This window comes from Python bivittatus, unplaced genomic scaffold (assembly GCF_059951505.1).
Source record: "Python bivittatus isolate LINGU-HERP-01145 unplaced genomic scaffold, Pbiv_v1 ctg000590_np1212, whole genome shotgun sequence".
Lineage (NCBI taxonomy): Eukaryota > Metazoa > Chordata > Lepidosauria > Squamata > Pythonidae > Python > Python bivittatus.
The window spans coordinates 28,359,565-28,387,083 of NW_028277086.1; the positions used below are offsets into that span (position 1 = coordinate 28,359,565).

At 38.7% G+C, this 27,519-nt stretch overlaps 3 protein-coding genes across 4 annotated transcripts in view; 1 reads left to right on the forward strand and 2 right to left on the reverse strand.

The window, feature by feature from the left end:
• CHMP4C (charged multivesicular body protein 4C) overlaps positions 1–1,318 on the reverse strand; it is a 39,864-nt gene extending 38,546 nt beyond the window's left edge. Inside the window, exon 1 of the mRNA XM_088149169.1 lies at positions 918–1,318. Within this exon, the coding sequence (XP_088005295.1) occupies positions 918–1,179 (262 nt within the window). The 5' untranslated portion in view covers positions 1,180–1,318. The remainder of the gene's footprint in view (positions 1–917) is intronic.
• The window catches only part of LOC103051738 (myelin P2 protein-like), a 52,873-nt gene extending 26,916 nt beyond the window's left edge, over positions 1–25,957 (reverse strand). Inside the window, exons 1-7 of the mRNA XM_007432525.3 lie at positions 25,811–25,957; positions 25,409–25,508; positions 23,857–23,936; positions 21,543–21,715; positions 21,257–21,358; positions 19,371–19,477; positions 5,611–5,727 (exon numbers count right to left, since the gene is read on the reverse strand). Coding sequence (XP_007432587.1) covers positions 19,427–19,477; positions 21,257–21,358; positions 21,543–21,715; positions 23,857–23,929 — 399 coding nt within the window. The 5' untranslated portion in view covers positions 23,930–23,936; positions 25,409–25,508; positions 25,811–25,957 and the 3' untranslated portion in view covers positions 5,611–5,727; positions 19,371–19,426. The remainder of the gene's footprint in view (positions 1–5,610; positions 5,728–19,370; positions 19,478–21,256; positions 21,359–21,542; positions 21,716–23,856; positions 23,937–25,408; positions 25,509–25,810) is intronic.
• On the forward strand, positions 1,271–12,985 carry IMPA1 (inositol monophosphatase 1). 2 transcript variants are annotated; one of them, XM_015888806.3, is made up of 10 exons: positions 1,275–1,404; positions 2,467–2,621; positions 3,654–3,722; positions 4,462–4,595; positions 6,755–6,859; positions 7,123–7,168; positions 7,293–7,401; positions 9,045–9,153; positions 10,284–10,435; positions 12,132–12,985. In XM_015888806.3, exons 3-10 carry the CDS (start codon positions 3,660–3,662, stop codon positions 12,248–12,250), a joined length of 837 nt encoding a protein of 278 aa, XP_015744292.1. In that variant the 5' UTR covers positions 1,275–1,404; positions 2,467–2,621; positions 3,654–3,659; the 3' UTR covers positions 12,251–12,985. The 2 variants fall into 2 exon arrangements, with proteins under 2 accessions (XP_007432585.1, XP_015744292.1); XM_007432523.4 differs by lacking the exon at positions 2,467–2,621 and having other exon boundaries at positions 1,271–1,404; positions 12,132–12,984.
• Positions 25,958–27,519: the final 1,562 nt, after the last annotated feature.

The following is a 27,519-nucleotide window of genomic DNA, read 5'->3' on the forward strand; positions in this document are numbered from 1 at the left end:
CCCACTGTATTTAATTTTGATGTTAGCTGGATTTGCAATCCATTAAATGGTTAAAATGTCAATAGAACAATATGATTCTGTCTTACTAATTGTATCAACTGTAACAATTTCATTTATTTCAACCCTGAGTTTTATTTGTCAAAGATATTTAAAGTGATGCAATTAATATTTTCAGACAAGAATACTACTGGAGGAAAGTGATACTATTACAGTCAATTTGCAATTCTGTCAGCTACAGAAGCAGAAATATTTCTGTATAAGCTGTGTGCAGTCATATGAAAACCTGGAATGACTGAGCCAGTTGTTTCCTATAAATTACATACTATGTTAAAATATTCCAAATATATTTCCTTTCGTTATGGAAAAGGCATTTGGAATTTGGCTCAAATGAGTGATAGGTGACATTGTAGGAGATTTACCATGGAGCACATTTGGCCAATCCAATACACGATATAAATATGCCGATGTTTCTCAAAAGCAGGAAAACAAGTGAATCACAATGTCCAATGTTGAATATACACCAGTATATATCTTTAAACATTAAAACGCTAATTGCTAATAGGCAGTTTGAAAAGGTACCGTGTTGAAACACATCGATAACACACGAAGGATTAACTACTTTGGGTTATATATTAAAGTAATATAAGAGCGGGGAAGGAAGACATGACAGATATGACCGGTCAGCTCCTACACCTATTTTTATTTTGTTTTTAATTTTAGAGCGAGACCATGTCCAATGCTGTTTTTTCGTAACTTTCTATTGAAATACTTTTTACAATCATAAAGAATATCACCCCTTCTTCTGCCCGCCGTTTATCTCCGCTGTCTTACCGCTCACACGCCTGATATAAATGAAATGCAACTTCAGAACAGAATTAAGCAATTAAAGGTGCAAAAAGGATATAAAGAAAACAGACCTATGTATCGAAACGGGTTTTTTTCCCTGCGCACCCGAGCTTCATACTTCCAAGCAGAGTACAAATTATCTACCTTGCCCATTTGCTTTGCCCGACTGAGGCCGATATGCGCGTGCGAATTCGAAACTTCCGAACGTGCCCGTGTTTCGTTCCGTTCCGCCACGCCACGCCCTCGGCCAAATGCGCGCAGGAACAAAGCTTCATTTGCCCGGCAAAGCTTTGAGCGTCTCCCCGCGGCATTTCGCCGCGCCCCCACGAACATCCGAACTCTCGGCAACCAATAGAAGTGCGGCTCCTCGCACGAGACCGCTCTCGCTGTCTCACCCGCGCACCGCCTCGATCGATCAGACAATGGCAGCGGCGGCGTGGGAGCAGAGGACGCCCTTCAGTCTCTGCCACGCCTGCGCAGTGGGTTCTGCTGATGCCGTGCCTAGTCAGCCGGCTTTGCCAGTACCGGTAGCTGCTGCAAAGATTTGGCCTCCTAACGGTAAGTCCCGGGCCTGGCGAGATTGCCTGCTCGTAAGTGCTGATCTGTAGCCCTGATTTAATTCTAGGGTTTCTTTTTTCTTTCTCCCAACTCTTTCTACTGCTTTGACACAGCAGCTCGTAGGGTTCAGAGGCAAGTGCGTTCCAACACGCTAAGAACTGCCTTATCACGGTTGTATGTATGTGAAGGTTGAGAGCCCTGGCCCTTAGAAAATCCGACGTCACCCTTCTCCGGACAGATCCATTAAATACGCAAGTCCAGATAACTGCAGCCCTAATTTGTGAAGTGGTATGGTGTTGTGTACTCTTATTCAAACAGCAGCAAAATGAAACAGGAAGAGCTAAATGTGTGCAGATTGTATACCTTTTTTTTTAAAACTCTCAGAAGCTTCAGATATGCTTCTTGGATGCTGGAGCTGCGATTCAGCATAGATGCCCCACCACTCCTTTTCTAAATGTGTCCTGAAGGCCCGGCAGCATGTATTTGGAAGTAGGTACTGAAAAGGGATGGTTTGATGTGCCACTTCCACTTCGAAGAAAATTTACACATGGATTAGGTCAGACAGTCAGATAGTAAATGACAGGGGAAGGGCACAAAGGACCCTCCCCAGCCAGTAATAATCTCTCCCTTTCCAAGACCACCACCTCTGCTCCAAGAGAAAAGCAGGAAGTATTGAAAGACAACAACCATTACTCCAGTTCCCCCCTCTTGCTAACCTTATGTGGCTAGGGGAAGGTGAGGAAATAGAAAAACTGACAGTTGATCTCAAAAAGCTATGCATGGTCAGACGTGATTAGTACTTGGATGAGAGACCACCAGGAGATCCCAGGGCTTTACGCTAAACTGGGAAATGCAGAAAAGAACATTCTAAAAAAGGAAGTGACAAGCCACTTTCTGTTGTTTCCAAGAAAACAATAAAGAAGCCCTGAGCAATGCCAGCCTTGCCTCACCATCCTGCTGCACCATGCCATCTCCCCATTTCCTGGTGGCTTTCCTCTGCATGGAGCAGCAGGATAGGTGAGGCAAGGCTGGCATCACTCAGGGCCTACTTCTGCTCCACAGCCGCTAGGATGTCAGAAAGCTGGAAAAGGAGGATAAAAGCAGCAGCCATGAAAACATCTCTCCGCAAAGTTGGCTGGTGGAGGAACATGCCTCCTGACCCAGCAGGAGCCATCTCTGCCTAAAGAGAAGAACAAGGATGCTCCAGTGAAGCTGAGGTGAAAAAGCTGCTATGTTTTCTCAAAGATGCTCTTTTGCCATTTGGTGTTTTCTAGTTATAATTAATGAGGAAGAGGTAGGTTTGAGAGCCTCAAGTACCTCCTAGAGCTCTTCTGGTTGGAAACTAACCAGCCTGAGGCAGAAAGTGATACCAGCCCCTTGCGATGCACACGGGGAGGCTACTGAGTGCTAGGAAATGGCCAGGCCGGTGCTGCCGTATGGCCACTATCTGGGTGCACGTGCTGGCAAAGGATGAGGAAGAGCCCTGCAAAGATAAAGTAATACGGAGCCTCCAGGTGAGCAGATTGGGTCTCACAGAGGCAGAATCGTGTTCTCAGTAGGTGCCTTCTCAAAGGATGCTGAAAAGATGACTTATGCATTCTTCATTTCTGGAAATGCTCATACTGTTTCCATCCTACACTGAATTCACAGATTGCTTGGCCAGCAGAAAACCAAAGAAAACAGCTGGATATAATTGAGTTGTATCAGCTAACACAAGTTAATCAAAATCTAATTAGCAGGATTCCCTAGCAGAGAAAGGAATTTAGGTGGGGTTTTTTTTGGAGAGTAGCTAGACTACCTGCTCATGGCAAGTATCACCTGTGTCGGATCATAATCAAAAAATGTAAGACTGGACAGCTATTTTTTATGCATAAACATGTTAAAGAGTATTTATATAACCTTTCCAGCCTGGTACCTTTAAGTATGAATAGGAAAACATTTTATATTCAGTGAGATTTACTTCAAAGCAAATACATGTATATTTTTAGCCTTGATCTTAAAATTCTGGAACAAAACAATGCTTAGAAACTAACAAAATCTCTAAGCTTTCCAATCAAAGGAGTTTCTAAGGAAGAGCACTGGGCAGACCAATGTTAACCTTTATTTGTGTATGTATAAAATCTGAATGAGGGAAATCCAGAATATGAGGTTAATAAGACTGAAGACAAAGATATTTTTTCTCAGCATCCGTATTGTATTGCATGGTATTTTAAAAGTTACAAGTAACTGAAATATGACATTCTATGTAGGTAAAGATGGCTGATCCTTGGGAAGAATGCATGAACTACGCAGTTGCTTTAGCAAGAAAAGCTGGAGAGGTATGAATAATTTACCTTCTACTGGGATCATAGAAACATTTTAGAAACCTACAAAACAAAAACTCATTCTCAAAACTGGATTAAATATTCAAGTACTGATTTTAATATTTAACCTTTGCAGCTTGGAAATCATGGCTTGTCACCAGTAATGAATAACTGTAATACCACATTTCAGTACTGCTGTAAGAACCACAAAAATGATGAATTGCGGATACTTGTGCTCGCTAGGCCCTAAGCTGGCCCAACCTTGCCTAAGAATATTAACTTCTAAGAAGTTATATGTGCTCAAGAACCTGACTTGTACTTTTATCTAGTATCTAAGCAGCACAAAGAAATGAGGGATTTACAAAGCAAACAAGGAACCACATTTATTTTAAAATATAAAAATAAATATAAGATTTAGAAACCCTAAATCTTAATCAACTTATTAGAAAATTTAAACAATTAAGTCATCCTTAGAATTGTGTATTTCCTATGGTGCCCTCATATATATTAGTTATGCATAGCACCTGAACACAACCTGAAAAAGGGTTCTTCCATTTTCCATATTTTTTATCATTATAAGCATGATACCTTGTAAAATAAGAAGTGAATTTGAGTCTTTTGTTATAATTTTTTCTTGCTGCTTCTACCTTCTACCCCAGCAGGAAAGGTTTTAACTTAAGTCTTACTGAAAATTAAGCATACCATTTACCATGTCCTGTTTTCAAAATAACCATATAAAGATTTTTCTGTACAGATAATCCGGGAGGCATTGACAGAGGATGTAACTGTTATGATTAAAAGTTCTCCAGCAGATCTAGTCACAGTCACTGATCAAAAAGTGGAAAATATGATTATATCTTCTATAAAAGAAAAGTATCCATCTCACAGGTACGGCATATCTTATGATGTTAGTTGCAAAGAGATACACCTCTGAAATATAAGTCTGAGCTCAGCAAGGTACCCCTGAATAGGATCTTGGAGTTATCATTGATTAACTCATTGAATACAAGTCATTAATGTCAGGTGGTTGCCTGACAAATGCAATTTAGGCTGCATTAATAGAAGCAATAATAGAAACATAGATTCCAAGTCAGGGAAAGATATAACTCCACTATGTGCTACATTGGTCTGAGTCCATCTTGAATCTGGTTACCCATTTAAGAAAGATTCAGAGAAAATCTTGCAAAGAGGGGCAATAATGATTGGGTGGCTAGAAATCAAGTGTTACAAGGAAAGAATGAGGAAACTGGATATAATTATACAAGAGAAGGAGAGAAAGCGAATACACCCTCTTCTCGTTTAGCGACTGCAATCTGTTCCTTAAATCAGAAGCAAAATGGTCACTAAGCGAACACAAGACTGAGAAAGAGAGAGAGACTGCGAAGACCACTGGTTGCTGCCATCTCATTCAAATAAAGTTCTTTTGTACAGTTTCCTGTGCCTGACACTTCCCCCACTTTTTTTTGCCCCCCCCCCCCCCCCCCCCAGGAAGGAGAGATTGCTTAAACAAGCTATCTCTTCCTGAAATGTTTTTCTCCATATCATAGTGGGTTCCTAAACAGTGCTAACCATAAGTTAAGAAGCTCAGCTCTGTGACCTTAATTAGTTGATTAGAACCTCTGGCCTACCCTGCTGACTGAAACTCACCAAACCTTAATAAGTTTCACACTGAAGGCTTTTGTTGTCAGACACAGGAAATTTGGTTGTAAATGCACTCATTGGTCAGAAAATGATTATTTTTTAAAATTACCATTGTATTTGCAAATGGTTGCTAAATGAGGTAGCTGCTAAACAAGGAGTGGCTGTATTTTCAAGTACCTGAAGAGATATTGCATGAAAGGTGAAATCTGTCCTCTGGTGTTCCAGAGTGCCCATTCATAAGTTGTGGAAAACTTTAGCTCACCCTGTCAGATTTGTTCAAGCAGAGGCTGGACATCCATCATCAGTTAGGGATGCTGTATATTGGATTCCCACGCTGAGCAGAGGATTTGGACTTGATGGTCTAAATGGCCCCTTTCCACTTTAATGTGAAGAACAAACTAGTTAGACAAGTAGTCGGCATATGTAAAACAGAGGCTGTCAGATACTGAAAAAGGATTGCGGAATTTATGTATTTTTTTTACTATTCTACCTTTTCTCTAAGAGTTCAAAAAGACATACTAAGCATTCCTCCAGTTTTATTCTTACAACAACCTGAGAGTTAGGTTGGTGTAGTAAGTCCATATTTGTGCTGGAATTATAAAATGCATGAAACATTTGGAGCTACATATTCCAAAACAATATACCATATATGCCCAATTATTATTATTATCAACATTTTTTTTGCACCTTTGAGTCAGTTTTTGACTCCTGGCGACTGCCTGGACAAGTCCCTGCAGTTTTCTTGTCAAGGTTTTTTGGAAGTGGTTAGGGCTGAGAGAGAGCAACTAGCCCAACCCATGCTATACCTCTCACATATCCTTGCTCCCTTCCATACCCGGTAGCAACCATTTACCTGCCTGCTGGCCTGGGACTTGCAACTTCCTGCTGGCTTCCCCACTGACTTTGGTTGTGGGAACCTGACAGGAAGTTGCCTCAATTAATGACTGTGGGATTTGGTTAACGACAGCAACCGGGACTGCAGGGATTGCGGTCACTAAGCAATGCAGTCACGCTTCACAACTGCATCTCTTAGCAACAGAAATTCTGGTCCCAATTGCCGTCATAAGTCAAGGACTACCTGCATTGTTTCTCAATTATATTGGCTAGGAATTCTGGCTATTGTAATCCTAACACATCTGGAGATAGACTGAGAAAAGCTGCATCAGGCTATACCCTTCTAGGTACAGAATGCTGAACTACATAGACTGGGTACTCTGAATCAGCAAAAATCTTTGTAATGCACCAAGTAAACTGATGGTAAAAAAAATAAAATAAAATGACTAAAAGTAGTTTACTAGATGAGTGATGGCTTTTGAAGTTGTTAGTGGTATTTTATGATACATGTATATTAAGTATGAAATTACAATCTATATTTATCTAACTATGCATGTTATTGTTCATTCTAGCTTTATTGGAGAAGAATCTGTTGCAGCTGGTGCAGGAAGTATTTTGACAGATAATCCCACTTGGATTATTGACCCTATAGATGGAACAACTAACTTTGTGCACAGGTACTTTTTTCAGCTCTTAGAATCACCACATGTACTAGATAAATAATATTTAAATGCATTGTAATAATTAAATGCCTTGTTTCTTGGCCATTAGAGGATGATCTTTGGTTCTGTTGTAATATGAAAATATTAGAAGTTGTTTTTCATTACTTTCTTTAGGGGTACCTAGAGTAATTTTATCCAAATTCTACTTTTCTAATTTACGGTTGTTGCTTCTGTCTTTCCCTTACAAATGCAATCTATTTCTCTTTTTGAACTTCAAGGTTTCCCTTCGTAGCAGTTTCAATTGGCTTTGTAGTAAAGAAACAGGTAATTGATTTCTCATTTTATCTTAACTTCTAATAGGAAAAAAATGTTTTCATCTCAACCGCTTCCCAAAATGTAAAATTAGATTTGTTAAAGATCTACAGGTGTTGCATTTTTCTTATTACAGATGGAATTTGGAATTGTGTATAGCTGCGTGGAAGACAAGATGTATACTGGCCGAAAAGGAAAAGGAGCCTTTTGCAATGGGCAAAAGCTCCAAGTGTCAAAACAACAAGGTGAAGCTTCGTCATCTCCGTTTTTATGGGTTAGGGTGGAAGTTCATGTCACAGAGTTTCATAAGCTTAAGGAAGCAGAGGACTGAACCAGCCTATTTCACACCAGTTATGCAATATTTAACAAGTCTCCACATTTTTAGTTTGGAATTTCTTTGCCCTGTTATTCTTTGAGCTTTTTCCCTTCTTATTTCCTTTCCAAGGAACTCCTTTTCATATTCAAGGCTTGGAAGCAAACCTCCTCTTCACTTCCAGCTGGCCAGCACAGGCTTTGTTTGTTTCCATTTCCGTATCCCCTTGTTGCTGATGTCAAACTGCAACTGAGAAAGGTTCTTTCCACTTTTTCTCATCCTCTTCCAGCACAAGGTCTCTTCTTTGGGTTCAGCTTTTGTTTTTTTAATTCCTGGCCTTGCTGCTTCTTGACCTTTTCCACTGACTTTCACTTTTCAGACTCCTTTTTATTCTAGATTATAAAGCCACCATAGCCCTTCCTCCTGTTGGCTTTCTTCCCAAATCTTCTTTCTCTTCCAAGAGCCAGTTTGGTGTAGTGGTGGAGGTGGAAACCAGGAGGCTTGACTTCTAGGCCTCCCTTAGGCGTGAAAGCCGGCTGGGTGACTTTGGGCCACTCCCTCTCTCTCAGCCTAACCCACCTCACAGGGTTGTTGTTGTAAGGAAAATAGGAGACAGGAGTATTAGGTAAGTTCACTGCCTTGAGTTATATATATAAAAAAGGGTAGAATAGAAATATAATCATAATCATAATATGCCTTCCAGAAGTCACACAGGCTTTGTTTGTTCTTATACCGCATTGTAAAATTGGCTTGAGGGATATAAATACCCAAATGTACTCCCGTAATTTACACTGCAAATCATTTGAGAACAGAGGTGAGCTCACCTGATGGCAGTCAGCCAGAGAAGTATATGAATTTTTCTATTTGCTCTATAACTGCTGCCCCACTTAGTGCAAAAAATAAATCAAATGCCCTTAGAAATGGGACTTATTCTGTGTGTGTGTTCTCTTAGCATATCGTTACTATCGCTTCTGCGTTAACTGGCAACAGAATGCTGTTCAAGCAATCTGCCTGATACCTCCATACCATGTTTCAGACAATTTGTCTTTTTTATTCTTTGAAGCATTGCCCAGAGTTCTGTGCCTGTTTGCCATTTTTTAAAAATTGAAATTTTAATTAAAAGAAGGCAGATTTGTGAGAAGCAGTACAGCGCATATCTAACTTCTGCAGTCAACAGGAGAATGAACCTGGAGAGTATCATATTGTACATCTGAATAAAATGCGGCCTCATTGCTCATTTAATATCTGTAGGTACCCCGACTCAATTGTCAGGGCTAGAGGTCACAAAGGATTGTTTAGAACTTTGTGGAACATAATTACTTGTACTTTTTAAGAAACATTTATGCCATATGTCTTTAGTTTGTTTTTTTCTTCATATTCAGGTCATAGATGTGCTGGTGAGCATTAAGTAAACCTGTGGACAGGGAATGCCTTTTTCTAACCCTTCTAGGCATTAGATACAAAATAAGTAATGATGTGCTTTAAACACAATGTTAGTGATGTTGATTTTGCTCTTTTTTAACAGCACTGTTCAAATGTAAATTAAATGGGATGCATTTTTTTTTAATTTTGCAGATATTACAAAAGCACTCTTAGTATCAGAATTGGGATCCAACCGTGATCCAGAAGTTTTAAAAACAGTTCTTTCTAACATGCAAAGGCTCCTTAGTATTCCTATTCATGGGTATGGTGTCTTTCTTATTTTCACTTTATTTGCATTCCTTATACATTTTGGTACATCAGCACAATGCAGATATTTCCAAGAACATGAGAATGTCCCCCTTCTTCCCTCAGGATCTGAATTAGGATTCAGATTAGGACCTCTGTTTTCAATACGTTGGCCCAGATGGTGTTAGCAGAAAACAAGCTATGTATAGTAAAGTAAAAAGATTGTAAGCCTCGCCCTGCTTCTTTTGACCAAGGAACTATGTGACTTTGTACACTGAGTACGGGTGGCAGTGCTGGAGAAAAAGAGAGAATAAATTAGGCGAGGAGTTAAGAAGAATAGAGATGAACCATTTCTACAGAGGTGTGCCTGCTTTTGGCAATGCAGGAGTTTATTTGCCAATTTTGAGGTTTGTGTGTCAAATGTCATTGATTTCTAAGGGTCTCAACAATTTTCCAAATAACTGTACTGACAAATTACCGTTTAATGTGTTATCTCTGTTAAAGAATCTATATACAGTCATAAAAATATATAATGTAAAAAGTCTCAGAAGATGATTGGCAAAAGCAAGGGATATAGTATGAAAGGGACAAAGTTAATGTGTTAACATTTCCACGGGCATTTGGAAGGAAGGCTGGCTCGATAGTTTCAATTCTACAAGAGCAGCCTGTTTAAAGATGACTTAATCTTGACTTATGCCATCCTGGTAGTGTGGTTAAATTCTTCAACTTATTTTTAAATGCCATCAGTTCAGGGGTAGTAACCGGAAAAAGGTCCCAGGTCCACTGAATGATGGAAAGGAATGTTTGGACGCTGCAACCTAATTCTCAACATCCAGAAAAGTTTGCTTCCTGTCTCTCAGACACATGATATATGGTCAGTAATTCCAGCTGACTGAAAAAGTCACATATTTGGCTTTAATAATTAGAATAAAATAATTAAGATGATATAGCAGGGTGCTATTATGAAGAGTAATATCCTGTTATTGGCTGTATCCAGATGTAGGTACATATGCAGTACTTCATTCTACTAAGTTCCACTCAGTTCCCCAATTCAGTCTTTGCTTCTGTGCTTTAGCATCCCAAATGATTAGTCCTTACCTTCAATGCCCAAATAACTGATGGCACTAATTCTGTGACCTGTTTTAGAATTAGAGCAGTTGGGACAGCAGCTATTAATATGTGCCTGGTGGCAACAGGAGGAGCCGATGCCTATTACGAGATGGGGATTCACTGCTGGGATATGGCAGGAGCTGGGATTATCCTTCTTGAAGCAGGAGGAGTGTTGCTCGATGTCTCAGGTAAAATATGTTGAAAACAAAATAAGCCCAGTTTTGTACAGTTGACAGTTCATGAGAAGAAGTCCTACAAGACTAATACTGTTAAATATAATTTGAGCATTTAAGTGTTTTCCACTCAGGGACACAAACCTGAGGATTTACTTGTAGAGAGGGCGGGAATGACAAAACGTGCATGACACACATCATTACGCAAATGTTGCAACTTTCGTATTTGTGCCAAGTATCAGGAACCGGGTACGTAAGAACAGCATTTGCATGACGACATCACCAAGGTTTGATGCAGAGGCTGCTGCGCATAAAAATACATCTAATTTCTGCTGCATTATACCCTGCTCTGAAACAAGCTAGGAATCATAAAAGAATAACCCTGACTTATCGTTTTCATTTTTAATATGCAAACTCTACCTCAGTTCAACATACTAAATGACCCATCACTGTTTTGTTAAGGGGCAGAACAAAGTGGGAGTATAATAATACATGTTCCCACAGCAAGGCAGGGCTTATAGAGGTGAATATGTGTAGCTCAGGGTTGAACTGTGGAGTCCTTGGGGTTCTCTGAGCTTGGTTCTTTTCTTTCAAACCTTTCATTACCCGGCTAGGTAACATCTTCAGTGCTAAAATGGGATGGGGTTTGCTCTCTGTTTATGTGCTGTGGCCTGCCTTGCCAGTGCTGGTAGAGGTGGGGGTTTTGTTTTGCTCCTCTGGTAGTTCTTTGATTAGCCTATGTTTGCTGCTTGATTGTGTGTCTGGTGGTAACCTTTGTTTATCTGGGTGGCGATTGCTGGTGATGATTGCTGGTGATTGATTGCTTGTGCAGCGATCTTCTGGTCTTTTGTCTCTTTTGAATAGTATGTAGATGCTCTTTATCTCTATGTGCCTGTTGATGGCTGCCTTGTCTGAATACCAAGCTTCCAAGAATTCTCTTGCATATTTGGATTCAGCTTGGTCTAAAATGCTGACAGTTTCCTAGTTAAACTGCAGGCCACAGCACATAAATAGAGAGCAACCCCCATCCCATTTTAGCACTGAAGATGTTACCTAGCCAGGTCATGAAACGTTTGCAAGAAAAGAACCAAGCTCAGAGAACCCCAAGGACTCCACAAGGCAGGACTTTCTATGCCACATGAATATGGCTACTGTGTTTTGAAATTTAAGATATTTCCACTTTTAACATGCGTAATTGTTTTCCACTTTTAACTTGTAAAAGATGCCTCTAGTGTTCTCAGACACTAGTATTCAGTGCCTACATAGAGACTTGGTGCTGCTAACATTTCATTCAAGACTGAAAATTAATTTGATCATTATTTGTTCTGGTATTGCAGGATTTTGAAAACTACATAAGATTGGTCCAATTAACCAAGACAAGGAACAATGACTAGTCCAGAGAGCCAGTATGGTGTAGTGGAAGGTGTTGGAGTAGGATCAGGGAGACCCACCGAACATTTGGAGAGCCAAATTAATTGACCCTCAGCCATGGAAGTTCACTGAGTTACTTTGGGCCAGGATAGTTGTTGTGAAGAAAACATGAGTGCTGCCCTGAGTTCCTAGAAAAAAAAATTAACAGGTTTATATAGTTTAGAAAAATAAAGTTCAATTCCTGGAGAATACAGAATTTGAATCTCTGCTAACTCAGAGCATTTTATCAATCAGTGGAAACAAATCAGATATAAATAAACTCGTGTGTTTCTTTTTCTAGGAGGACCATTTGATTTGATGTCAAGAAGGATAATCGCTGCAAATAGTCAAGCGATAGCAGAGCAGATAGCAAAAGAGATTCAGATCATTCCTTTGCAAAGGGATGATGCATTGAATTAAATATCCTATCACATGGCCTATATTTCAGAAAGAACTTTTCTTTGAAGCTCATCCATGTACATGTCTTAAGTTTAGAAATATATTAATGATAAGTTGATTTATATTGTAAAATGTAAATTGTTTAATATGTGAGGTCATAATTTGTTTGAAATAAAGATCAGTTTTATGTAGAATTGTTATAAATTATCTTTTTGAATGTTTTTCCCCTCTTCCTTCAGCTTTTCAGAAATGTATACGCTCCAGCTTCTATCAAGCAGTTTATCAATCTTTAAAAATCACATTTTCATTACAGTGGTTTTCTTAAACTATTCCTGAAACTTTTCCATCTTGTCCCATCTTGTAAATATAATTGCTGGAAGCAGCACTACCATTGTACAATATGCACTGTTGCCTTTTTTTTAAAAAATCAAATATTAGTTTTAGACAGTGCAAAAAAAGATTTACAAAATAGCAAGACAAGAATGTATGAGAAAGAAGAAGGGAAGAGATGGATAGCCTTCCTTATTTTCATTTTAAAAACAGTGTATTTTCTTTACTTGATTCATTAAATCAGTTCCTCAAAATGCATGAGACTATACTGGCTACTCCTAGTTAAGTCAGCCAGTAGAGGGCCTCATTTCCTCCATTTCACATACTTCTCTTTCCTTTCCTGATGAACTAATACAGTTGTCCTATTTATAATATACACGAAGCAGCATTTCTCACCCTTGGCAGTTTGAAGATGTGTGGACTTCAGCTCCCAGAATTCCCCAGCCAACATGCTGACTGGGGAATTCTGGGAGCTGAAGTCCACACATCTTCAAGCTGCCAAGGATGAGAAATGCTGCATAGAACTATATCTTTTACTTTTCAGTTTGCTATTCTTCTCAACTGAAGAATGATGGCAAGAGAGAAGCTCTTAGAAGCTAGATAGCTGATATTTTATGATTTCTGATAAACTAAACTGAAATATCTTTAGCAAAACAATATTGCTAAAGAATTGCCACTTTTGGGTTGATTGTGAGACGCGGAGGGCTGCAACTAGTAGAACAATTATAAAGTAGATGGAACAAGATCTTTTCTTCCCCTAGTTTTCTGAGATTTGGGGGGGAGGTTCCCTCTCTTGGAGCTTAGACTAGTTTTTATGCATTTCCTGCCACAAAATTATGGAAATCATGCAACCAATTACAGAGCAATTAGAGGGGATTCTGAGGGTCACAAAAATAGGTTCAGGTCAAAGGATTTCCACCTTTGCAGTACAACAAAAATGGTGACTTGGTCACAAAAGCTTCCTAATACCCAGACAAATCCTCAAATCCAACACTGCATGTTGTATAGTTTTACCAGCATCTGTAAGTGAACTTCAGTATGGAGAACCCGTTGTCAAGTTTGGTTTTGGTTTTCAAAAATCAACTGCTGTGCTTAATTCAGTCTATATATATTACATATAACCTGTCTGATCTAGTCTTCAATAAAGTTTTTGTGTAATCACTGAAGCATGACTTCTTACATGGATCTTTCCACTTTACAATATTTCCACTTCAGTATCACACCTGAATCAGCAGTGTAATGAAACTTCCAAGAAAGACTGATGTGGTTCTAGGTTGCGGTAACAGAACCTTAATTTTCAAGTCAAAAAAGCAACAATTTTATTTCATTCTATGCTGATCTGATTTCAACTTGCATACTGTGTCCAGATGCAGGTGCTGGACTTTAAGAATATCAGAATCAATTCAACAAATATGATCATACAGAAAATAGTAACCCTATGATAAGAAACACTGTGGTGGTGTGATTAAGATCTCAGACTGGAAGCTTAGAAACAGAGAAAGGGCCAGGATGATGAATATCAATGAGAGGTATGATGGCATTTGAAAAGGAAGGGTAGTGGAGAACAAAATGTAAAAAACAGCATACTGTGTAGGAATCTCAGGCCTACTGGACCTCAAAAGGTAATTTATAAAAAATTAATCCATTTGTAATTGGTGCTTATTGTCAGTCCAGTTATTCCATAATGATACAAGTACAACTATATGGATAAAAATGGAAACACCATCTCTGTCACAGACAACTAAACAGTAAAGTGTTACAGATTGGGCACCATTGTCTCTTCCAGAAAGTAGGCATTTACTTCATGATGCTGCAAGAATAATCATGACAAACAGGGTGGTTCAGAGTGAACATGAAGTGCTATCTTGGGGCCAGTCATAGCCTCTCTGCTTTCGTGCCCTCAGATTGCTCACCAATAGTCTGTTTCCACCTGTCACTTCACTTGGGCAGAGGACACTTTTCTGGGGCCCAACAGAGCTGCCTAAGTGATAGTTCCACTCTACACTGCATTGGGTCAGACCACACTCGGAATAGGGTGTCCAGTTTTGGTTACCACAATGCAAGATGGATGCTGAGGGAATGGAAAGAGTGCAGAGAAGGGCAACAAAGATAATAACAGGCTTAGAGGCTAAATCCTACGAAGAACAGTAAAAGGCTTTTTTTAGCTTAGCCTAAAGAAGAGGGGAGACTAAGGGGAGTGTTCTAATACTTTAAGGGCTGTTACAGGGAAGCCGGTGTAGATTTATTCTTTGTAGTGCCTGAAGGTAAGACAAGAACCAGTGAGCGGAAGATTTATAGAGAGAGATACAAACTCAAAGGAAGGAATAATTTCCTGATCATGGGAACTATTAAGTAGTGGAACAGATTGTCTCCTGGTGATCCACTAAGCATCAGTTAAGCCAAAATCAGACTCTCCATATCTAAAAGAAATCACTGAATCATAGATTTGGAAGGTATGTTAGAACCCCTTGCTCAGTACAGCATCTGCTAAACGATTTTGGACACATGGCTATGCAACCTTTGTTTGAAGACCTCTAGTGAAGGGAAGGTACCATGAAGCTCATTCCATTGGCTGACAGCTCTTACTATAGCAAATTTCCTACTGTCTAGCCCAGTGTTTCTCAACCTTGACAACTTAAAGATGTCAAGGTTGAGAAACACTGGTCTAACCTTAATGTACTTCCTTGTCGTTCTGGTCTTATCCTTGGGGGCAGCAGAGAATAAGTTCACCCCTTCTTATATGTGACAACTGTTGGAAATTTGAACACTGTTATCCTATGTCTCAGCAGGTGGCAAGGTTCTTTGAAGTTTGATACAGACTATATTCCGTTTTATTAAACATGTTTAGATGTTACATATGTATAGTGTGATTGGCAAAATAATACCTGCAACTACTACAAACACCACAGGACCCAAGAGGATTGTCTAACGTTTCAAATGTTTTAAAATCCAGAATCTTGCAAAACTTCAGCAAATGCCAACAACTTGAGAGATTGCCAAATTTTTTTGCGCACCCAAGGCACTACACAAGTTTCCACAATAGCATTCCAGACTAGAATATTTGCTGACTCTGGGATGAAAAAAAAAAGTACAGAAAAGATACTGGTTCTATCCCAGCATCCTTCCATGTGCTGCCTTTTAAGTCTCTCATACTGTGATGGTGAGCAGGGAGCTCTGCAGAACCTTCTACCTTCATTCATTTAGATGCCAGCAGCACCCTTTGTGTAATTAGGAGGGCTAAAAAAAACCCCAGGGTTTCTGATCTGGTGGCTTCTACCTGCAGTTAAGAAAACATGAGCTGACACTCTTTGCAGACCTTCTTGCTCAGTATGAAGATGCCAGATATCTTATAGAGAGATTGGAATGCATGGTGACATTCCTGTCCTGCATGTTCCTATCTAGTTACAACCTCTGATTAGGTCCCAACTCACTTAAAATGTAAAATTATAAAATAAAATGAAATAGACATTTCACATAGAATACTTCATTCACACTTTGTCACTTATAGAACACACAAATAAGGTCAGTTTTTCATCCATGTTTCTTCCATAAATTGCATATGTTTGTTACAATATCAAGAATTGGGTTGCTCATTTAAATTGTTGTTTGAGACATTATTTTAACTGTTCGAGGTTTTTCTCAACAGAATAACCCTTCACTCATGCTTTTATCTAAGAGATCTGTAGCTTTCCCCAGTCCCAGCTGATAAAATTACTTTAGCTGTAGTCTACCATAGTCAGTACCAGCTGGCACCAACCTCCTCCTGATCCTTCAAAAATCATTCAGGAAAAAGAGCTTAGCAAAAAGATTAAATATGCAATAACTCTGCAGATGGTTCAAGAAGAAATCCCATTTTCCCCCTATGTAATTACATCATCTCTGTCTGGTAAGCAGCAATTTCATTAATTAGCAATTATTTATAGGACAATTCCCCCCACATACACAGTTTCCTAAAGTACTTAAGACTGTTCATAAAACTAGCTATACAGCAGCCTTTCCTAATCTCCTATTTCTCTCTAGATATATTGCATTACTAGTCCCTTTATTTTCAGTCAATACAGTCCAGCACAATAATATAGAAATGGTGTTTTATGCAATTATTTCCAAATACATTATAACTTCCCTATGTTTATTTATTCTATTGAGTTTATTTATTTATTTGCTTTATGTGCCACTCCAATGAACAAGTGACTGAGTGGCTCACCTTCAATATCAATTAACTAGGATAATTCACCTTTGTAGTCCAAGAATTGCTAACATACCTTTTGCTGGAATGCAAGTTTTGTGTGCAGAAAGTTCTGGGTTCAGTCCTTGGTAACTTCACAAAGGGCTAAGAAAAGATCCTTGAAACTTTCAAGTGCCACTTCCAACCGGGATAGAGAGCACAGCAGAAGACAGACCAACACCCTAAGAAATATTGGAACATCTACCCTATCCAAATATGTGGGCCCATATTTATTAAATGGAGAGACCCAGATTTAAGTTTCCATTGAGCTGTGCAGTTCACTGGGTGGTTTCAGAGCAACTTGTGGCTGCACTTGCCCAACATGCTAAACCGTAAATCATGATTACCAAGCTACAATGGCTAAGCCAAAACAAAGACAGTATGTTCTGACTTGGGAGAATCTATGATGCCAGCCTAAGTCTGTAACAGTAATGGACTACCATTGTATTCAATCTCAATCACAGCAAGTAGTGAACTAAACTGGTGTGCAAAGTAAGATAGTAAATCCAATTACTTTGTGTTCACAAACAACTACCGTTTGTATGCTTTCTTTTACATAATCCCTCTTCCATGGAATTTTGTGAGGGATCCAACCACTATCTTCTGTTTGAAATACTCCTGTGTTTGTTTTTTCCACAGTGGATTCGATCTCTTTTCTTAAGATCTGGATTCTTCTTAAGGAGATGGAAATTATTTTATCTGCTTATGTTGATTTTTTTTACGTAAAAGCTGTATGGCTGGAAGCACTCTAGAGCCTGCTATATTGCTCATAACTTGGAGAGGTCAGTTATGATTCTTCACATATATGACACTTTCAGCAGTATAAACCGAGATCAACATATGCTAGAAATAAAGTTTGATGTTTCTTGAATGTTATATTTGTGGAGATGAATTTTTAGCAATATCGAATCAACAGAGTGGCCTTAATTCTATCAATGTTTTAGCATGTTGAGAAAATACCAGATCACTTGCTACTCAATGACCAGTTCACATTTTGTATTAAATCATAATGTGATTTGTTTGGATTTGGTTTAGTGTATTGTGTGAACCCAAATAATTGTGGTTAATATTCAGTGAATTCAAACAATTTGTATTATTTCAATGTACATGTCAGGTTTCGAAAGAGAAAACAGAATCTGTCTGAAGCATCTCCCAGATGTGTTTACCTCAGAGGTCAGTACATACTAATTGTAATCTTGTATAATGGCACATACAATAAACAAAAATAATTAAAAAATAAGCCCAAATCACATGAGATCCTGAAATTCCATGAGTTTTGCAGATTTCATTGAAATCTCATGAGTTATTAATCTTGTGGAAATTTTAACCATTTTTTAAACTCTAAAATGCATTTAATTCTGTGATTCTGTGAATGCCATTTAGAGGAGTTTAGGTACTATGATGGACACAGTACTATTTTTCCAACTTTGACATTAGCTTTCTACATGCTGATGGTATAATATTTTAAAAATGGGAATTCACAAATATGCAAATCACCATTCTTGATTGTTATAAATACATGGATTGTCCCTTAGTTTTAATTGTACTTGCTAAGAATTTGAACTCAATCCTACTGAAATTTCTACCAGCTACTTCCTAAGCTAGTCTTGATTAGATACCATATCACAACACTTCAAGCTGGCAGCGAACTGCAACTATTTTCGTTATGAGTAAGCTGTTTATTCAGTACTGCTTCAGAGGAATATCTTGTCAGATAACACGTTCCTTAGAAATTAGTAAAAGCCTCATGCTGCAGCATACTTTAATTTGCTTTATCATGTAAACAGACAATGGACTATCCAAACTGAAAGTCCTAAATTGAAGACAAACTTGCTCTACAAACTTACTTGCATGTAAGCCTCATACTTATTGCAGAAGCCTCTCCTAATATTTTTGTGGAACAGATCTACATCTTCTTTCTATAATTTGGCCAAATATTTCCTTTACCACCTATACCACTGTTTTGGTTCTTGTGTGTATGTCTGTATTTAATATCAAAGTTGGTTAGGAATGTTGTAAACTTCTACCCTCTCACCATTCATTTTTATTGACCTAGCAGAATGCCCAGAAGCATTATTATAAAATTATGATGGTAGACAACTGGAATTTGGTTACCTCTTACACATTTTAAAAGAAACGGTTGTTGCTACTTACTGAGATAGGTATATAGAAGGTGTCAAGGCATCTGTAAGGTGCCTTAGGTATTGTACAGACAGGAGTGCAAATGGAAATAAGTGGCAGCCCCTAGTCAACCTTGGCTGATCTGAAGGTCATCTCTAGGTGAGGTCAGACCCGGTTAATTCTTGAATGGGAGGAAATTCCAGAGCTGTAGGCTAGATTGGAAAGTCAACATAATACTGCAAGGCAACAACAGCAAGCCACTCCCATTTCCTTGCCAAGAAAACTACATAGCCCTGTTCATGAAGTCACCACACACTGAGTTCAACTTGCAAATTTTATCTCATAACTGAAATTGTTTAGACAAAGGAATGGTAAGGACAGGCTTTCTTGGGGCTTACTCAAAGAACCAACCTTATTCCAGTATGGGATCCTTTATTTTTTTCCACATAAAAGCACCATACTTACATTGACAATACTGGAAGAATAAGAAGCAGGAAAACATAACCTGGGACTGAAATGTTCTACACTCTTTTGTAGACTCTGGTGCAAGTGACATCATTCAGGATATATTCCTGGAAGAGGAGAAAAAGATGCTAGTAAGAATCCCAGGTTCTTAAGCTATGACTAATATCCATGTATGTCAATTTTTCATCTGCTTCCCATCACAAGTAATCCCAGAGCAGGCTACAATAAAGCAAAACAATAAAACCAAAAAAATCCAAAAGTTAAAACTATAAAACAGGATCATATTGGCAGGGATTATGCTGATCCTGCAAAATGAGAACCAGATACTGAGCCAGGTCTGCATTCCAGGGGCCATAATGTTTGGAGCAATAACACCAAGAGGACAAGACCAGGAAATTTGGGTTACTTTCCCTGCACTTTTGGAAAGACAGAACTTTTTTTTAAAAACTGTGCTAATCCTATTTTACAGCTTACACTACAGCTTTCAAGGGCTTCCTATCTTAAAATAACAGAAAACCATGCCACTGATTTTCAGTAATAATGATCACAGGAAACTCTGGGGGCTACCAAAATGTAATGCTGGGGACAAGATTTCCTCCAAATTGCTGCATTAGATATGGTTGCATAGCAGCCTGCTGATTTCTATGAACTTTAGTGGCTTTCCACTTACACAAAAAGGTATGTTTCTCCTCCCCCAAACTAGACCTTACAGCAGAATTATTCTTTAAAACGTTTAAATAGAATGGATTGCTTTAAATATAAGCACAACTTTTGAGGTTACAGTTTCAAGAAAATGCTCCTTATCCCTCTTTCCCAGGCTTGTCATTTTTAATTCTAAAAATGGTTAAGTCTAGTTCATAAAGATGAAGTGAAAAAGAAGTAAAAACCCATAATGGATTGAGTTCACACAAGCCATGATTTATAGCTCACGCTGCCTGGGTTTGAACCACACCTCTAGTTGGAGAGACCTCTAACCTCCCTTGGCAGCCAAAACAGATGCTACCCCTTTGGAAGTGGGTTAAATTAAGACAGACTAACATCAACTACTCAGTTTTACTTTCATCAGACTGACAGGTGCTAGAGATATGGCCAGTGAGGTTGGGTTCCCTAGGGTTGCATGCAAGGAAAGACATCCTGACCTCCTGCTTGCTTTCTTGTACAGCAGTGTTTCTCACCTCAGCAACTTTAAGATGTGCGGACTTCAACTCCCAGAATTCCCCAGCCAGCATACTGGCTTGTGAATTCTGGGAGTTGAAGTTCGCACATCTTAAAGTTGCTGAGATTGAAAAACACTATTGTATAGTAAATATTGCTGGGTTATGAACCCATTACGCAAGTACAGCTTGTTGAGTTTTGTGGCCATCCTCCCCAAATTCAAAATCTGACTCTTTTTGCCTGGTGAATCTTAATTGTTAAGCTCTGCAATGTTGTTTATTCAGATGGCTGAGTGAATCAAGGGACAAAGACTGGTTGGAAAAAGTTTACCAATCCCATTCATTTTTTCCAAAGAGAAGATTTATCACTCAATAGCCGAAGTCTTATATTAAGAAGGTCTATCTCTCCATGGCACACTGGTGAATTGGCTGCCAATCAGAGGCAACACTGGACTGATTAAATATAAAGCAGTTTCATCTGTTGAACCTCCAATGCTGTTATTTTTGAGCAGTGGCATTCTGAACATCTCCCCCCTTCCCACATACTAACATGGCTTTAACAGTTATAAAATACTATAGATAATAACAGAAAATCAGAATAATGGGAGTGTTTATGTTAATAGTTTTGGAATGCCATAGAAACATTGAGGTACATGATATTTCCTCTAAATTCAGGTCTTTGCGAGGTTTTTTACAGAACTAAATAAATTAAACTGGAAGAAAGAAACTCACCAACACCATATTTCCATCTACTATTTTTCTTTTGATAGTAGTGTAGTTGCCATTCCACTTCTGAACATGAATGAGAGTGTCATTATCCTTCGTTACAATGCTCTAAAAAAATACACGGGATGTTATAGGGAAGATATTTTCTCTCTCCCTCCCTGTTAAATGAATTCCTTCTTTTCCCCCATATACCCGAGTTTTTTTCTAGCTTACATTCTAGTAGTTATCCAGTAACATGGCCAAATTATTCTATTTCCTCTTAAACATGGGAACAAGACCTCGAAATATTTACCTTGGCACGCCTATTATCTATTGTTCTTTCCTCAAACTCTTGGTCTAGTCTGAAGGAGATCTCATTAACTCTAAAGATAGTTTCTGTTCTGATGGTGGTGACATCTTTGTCCATGGTGATGATCATTTTGGGTGTGGCTAGATTACCCAGTTGCCTTTGGCCAAAGCTTATTCCTACAGAAAGTAAAATATGAAATATCATATTGCATTTTAAAGGCCTTCTTAGAGAGAACTCAGTTTAAAAAATGGCTACTTCTTTCATTTTTAACATTTCTTATTTCTTTGGTTTACATGCCACATTATTGCTAAGAAAAAATATCCATCTTATAGAAAAACAACAGATAAAATAAAAATACAGCAGAAAAATATAAAAACAGAGTAATGCAAACATACTGAAAATAAAATGAAATTACAAATTGCTTATTGGTGTTGCATAGTTTCTAATTTTTCATTAACATATTTTTATGAACCATAAAATACCACGGCGGTCTCATCCTAGTAACCTAGTTAAATCTGCCTAGGAAAATTGGTATGGGATTGCAGGCTTAGGTAAATGGAAACATATAGTCTTTTTAAAAAGATGGTCTACTAGTCAAGGACTTCAGAGTGTAAAAGGAGGCATTTAGACAATCAAGATTTGGATTTTAGGATAATTTTATTATGTTTAGGTGGATTTGATTAGTCATCTTCCAAATGCAAGCGAAGATAAAATATCCAAGATAGATAATATTCCTCAGCCTGGTAGATTTCAGATATTGATCTACAACTCCCAACCATGTACGCTGGAGATGATAGAAGGTCTGGTCCAAAATATCCCTGGAGAGAAACAAATTGGAAAAATCAATGGCCATTTCCATTAAGGATGATGGATACTACAATCCAATTTATTCAAGGGGCACCAGATCAGAAACTGCCATTTTAGGAAATGTCAGAAGGAGTAAATATTAGGGCTGTGCTGGTTTCAAACAGTTTTGGAAGAAACGCTTTAGACCTCCTTTCATAAGTGCAAGCCTAGCACCTCCCTGTAATTCATTAAAACAGTCTGACTCTGTGTAAGCCTGGGACAAAAAGAGTGCTGCACCTTTAAGAGTTGCATTAGAGTAAAATCCACTCTTTAGCACAGTGTTTCTCAACCTTGGCAGCTTGAAGATGTGTGGCCTTCAACTCCCAGAAGTCCACACATCTTCAAGTTACCAAGGTTGAGAAACACTGCTTTAGCAGATTCCACACTAAAACACAGACTTTTTTTTTTTTTTAACAAAGCCTGAAAAAAAGCTAGGCTGTTTCAATAAAGAGGAGCAATCACATACCCGTGCATATTCCCCTTCAAAATTAGAATCATAGAATTGGAAAGGATTTTAAAGACCATCTAGTCCAACCTCCTGTGCAGTGCAAGATCTGCTAAAGCATTTTGGACAGATGGCTATTCAACACCTGGTTGAAGTTCCCCTGATAAAGGGGAACATATTGCTTCACAAGGCAACCTATTTTACTGGCTGACAGCTCTTAACATTAAGAAATATCCTCCTGAGATGTTTCAGCTCCTGGTTCTGGTCTGCTCCCAGCCAGCTGGGAGAAAACAAATCCACTCTCTCTTCTATATGAACGTTTTTTAAATGGCCAAAGGCTGCTATCAGGCTTCTTCTTAGTCCTATTTTCTGCAGGTGAAATATACCTAGCTCATTTAACATACCTCATAGCATTTGTTCCAAGACTCAGAAAGAGAAAAGAATATCAGAGATTCCCTTTTCTAGGCAATATGCTTTAAAAGTGTAGTGGTTAAGAAATTAGAGGCCCAAAATCAGAAACTCACTGGCTGACTTTGGGCCAGTTACTCACTCTCACTCTTTGTCAATCCAGCATACATCAAAAGGTTGATGTGGGGGAAAATGAGAGGACGGTGCATTATATATTTCAATTTTCTGGAAGGAATTGAAGACCTGGCTCTGCCAACTTGCATGGGACGAGAAGAGATACAACCAATCCTGGGGGTGGCTGATACTTTAAAGACACTCCCTGAGTCTACTAACACCTAACTACTATCAGCCTCTTGGAAGTATTATATAGGAAGTTTGTTGCTGTAGTGTATTTTAATTAATTAATTAATATTTATTTATTTTAATTAATATTTATTCTGTTTCTACTGTAAACTGCCCAGAGTCGTTCTATCGTGAGATGAGCGGTGACAAATTTGAAATATAAGTAAATAAATAAATGCTGCTTTTTGATCCTGAATAAAAGGCAGGATATAAATCAAATAAATAAAGCTGGTTGTCTCTGAAAATTTAGGTATTTCCTGCAAAGTGCTCACTTACCCAGTTCTTTCATATAGTCATCAAAGTTTTCACTCAGGATTAGTTTCCAGGTTCCCAAGAATTGCTCCACCATTATTTAACTATGATGTAGAAAAACTTGTGAGAATAGATCTGTAGAGTAAACATGACAGCATGCTCAAGAAAAATGGATTTTCACAATGCTAGCTCTTCATTTCTTTAGGCCAGCTATATCATTGACTCAAATAAAGCTATGTTATCTGAACTCCTCCAAGGAACTCCCCAGCTTTCTACTACAATGCTGGACTAGAAGCAATGAGAAATCAGTTAGGAACTAAGGCCATCACAGGGCAGAAAATCCCACTCCATTACCAAGATGTATGGTATTTCCTAGTTTGCAGTTACTCCATTCTTACTGGGCGAACCACTTTATATTCACTTACTTTCCATTTCTTCCTCAATATATCCCAAGATTGGCAATGAACTCTGACACTCTGTTGATCAGCATTTCCTGCAAGAATCCTGGCTACTGACATGGGCTTTTGGTACCAGTGATACTGGCAATGAGCAGAGTGTGAATGCATCGTCATCATCATCATCATCATTATTTTTCATCCTAGCTTACTGAGTAATCCAGGATGGTTGGGGAGCTGAACCAAACCCAAACTGTATTTCGATCCCAGTCATTGTTTCTTTCCCAAGGTTTTCATGACAATGTTGATAATTATTTTAATGCTGGCTTCAGATGGTTTCCTGCCACTGTAGTGATATATTTTATAGTTGACATTTTTGAAGTTCTGCTTTCAGTCACATTTCAATGGTTTAATTATTTCTTACTGCCTTGGAAACCTTTGGCTGAAAGGAAGCTTAAAGGCCTATGAAATGAAAAAATAGTACCTACAGAAGCACTGTCATAGAGTTGGTGACAGGAGGCATATAAATTCACACCGCACCAAGCCACAGTTTGGTTTTATTCCAGTTTGTTGAGAAAGTTATAATGGTTTAATATTATGTGCAAACCAGGCTAACGGTTATTTTTAGCAGTAAGACTTTCTATAACTTTGGTAGAGTCAGGAAGTAAGTCCAACAGAAACAGGATATGGCATTCCATTGGCCTCTTATCTGTTAAGTAATTTGAGTCATCTAACAGACTGGAACTTAAAACAAACAGTTTTCAGTAATCTTGATTTGCCTTTAAGAGTTGCATAGCAGGCAGCAATTCAGCAGGGCAGGATCCTCCCATCCCTGCACTTGAGGCAAAGCAACTTCTGTTGAACTTTCGTCCGTGGAATGGCTCTTCATCAGAAATGAAATGTGACTGTCCAAGGCCAAAAGAACAAGGGTATCCTAGGAGGAGGTCAAAAAAGTCAAGATGGCAGCTGCAATCCTGCAATCCAAGGGCAGGTTATCAATCATGGGTTTGTTGCTGCCATTTTGACTTTTCTGACTTCACCCTGCAGAAAGGGAGCGGAACGGAGAAAGAATAACAATATTGGCAGATCAGTGGGTGAAAGCCAGTTCATTAAAAGCAAATCCTAGTTCATTGGTTGGTGTCCTGTGCGCTAAAACAAAAAAATACTTTTCTCCAACTTACCTTGGAAATCTCACGGTTCTCCCCTTTTCGATAGAGAGATTGGCCTTGGGGCCGCCAGTGTTTCTTACTGTACCGTACATCGAATAGAGACCACAGGGACCTTGGGTTTCCAGGAAGTTGACATTTCAAAAAAGGTAAAATATAAGAAATGTACACTGTCACCATAGACCAAGAACAGACTAAATGCCTGTCAATAAAAGCTATCACCGTTCTTTATTTAAGTCTTACGGTGTTCACCAAGGTGGAATTTCGACCCTATTTTTAAATCTTTCTTCCTTCTCTCCCCCCCCCCCCCGCGTCCTTTCCCAAGATAGTTGGTACGCTCCTTAAAGGGGGAGCAGAGACATTGTCAGAGAACGTGGCTATCAAGCGTGATGGTGCTGCGGGTACTGTAAATATTACCTTCCAGCGGGGAGATGACGGTTGCCCTCACGTCCCGCTCGTGCCCTTCCCATGGCATCTGGTCGGCCGGGAGCAGAATACCGGACTGGATGGAGAGGCCTGTAGTTTGGCCCAGCCCAACTCTTCTTCTCTTCTCCTAAAAGAACATGGAAAGGCTTCTTGGTTGCTGCTGTATGGAATTCGCAAACGCAAATGCACAGCAGAAGGGGGAGAATGGGTAACACGCTTTTGTTACCCCTGCATGTCAGTATGATTCAGGTAATCAATTAGCAAAGTAGTTATGAAAGTTCAGGGAGTGTAATCAGAAGTCAGACCTGTCACCCTTACCAGCAGGGGGTGTCTTTGTATTTTCACAGAATGAAACGGCCAGGATTACGCTTGACAAGAAGAGCTAAGGTCAGAATACAGTGTGCAAAAATGAAGCTAGAGTTCAGTTCAGAAAACTAGCTGGCTTGCCTGTCTGGATGCAGAGCAAATGAACCTGTGAGTTCATTCAATAATATCTTTGTTAGTATTTCCAAATATGTTACGTTATTAAAAAAAAAACTCAGCAAATGTAAGGCATACATAAATGAAACACATCATCAAGATTGCTAGCTGTTCGTGGAATTAACAGATTTAAAATTCAAACAAAAATCAAGCCTTTCCAAAAAGATCTGCACAGACTCAGAGAGTACTGTTTTGAATAAAGAAATTCAGCAGTTTGGATCCATGAGAGGAAAAAAGTCTAAACCTATAGTTGTATAGCATTTTTATTAGGAAAACCAAATGATTTTAAAAAGTATGGAGATTTCAGGTTTTTCAGAACTCTTCATCAAACAATGTTCATTTTAAAAATGTGGGATGGGAAAAAGCAGAAAAGTCTAAAAATTAGGCCTAGTGTTTTTGTTGTAAAGTTTGCAGTTTCAAGTCAATATTAAGGTACATAAATTATTGAGAGATATTGCAAAGTATCAGGTTATGTTTATGGCATGGAAAAACAAGGTAGTATACTTACAGTTTCTAAATATGCTATCAATGAAACCATGAAGTATTTAAATCACAATTGTATACCTATTTATGCAGCGAGTAAGTTCTCAACAAGTGCTCATAATAACAAGCCGCTGTAACATAAGCCTCTGAAGCAAGTTATTAAACCCCTAACCCCATAAAAGAGCCTATAAAAAGGAATTTGGATGTGGAATGAAGTTATAATAGTTCAGTTCAGTCCAACATTGTTTTGTAATATAACTACAGTACAGAAAATAAGATGTTTAGGACTGTGGAGTTCTTTGGATTCAGTCCCCAAGAGCTTTTTCAGAGCACACAGGAACATGAATGTAGTGTTTTTCTACAACTCTTCAAAACGGCTGCATTTTTTCCCTGGGTCATATGGCAGCTGCAGAGGATAGCTATGCATTCCTGCGAAAAGATACAGCTGCTTTAAAGAGTTGCAGACAGGGGTATCTTTACAGCCTTAATTATTTCTTCCAAGTTATCTCCAAACGTCTGCTCAGCCCTATTAATTATATGATGCAGTTTTAAGATGGTTAACTATTTCAAACAAAACAGTTCAAATTATTCCAACAAGGCAGTAATCATAACCATTAACTGTTTGGAAACTGTGGCCATCCAGATTTGTCATGCCACAACTCTCAATAGTCCCAGCCAGCATAACCAGTGCAGATAGATTCTAGGACCTGTCTTTCAGCAACATGGCTAGGTCATAT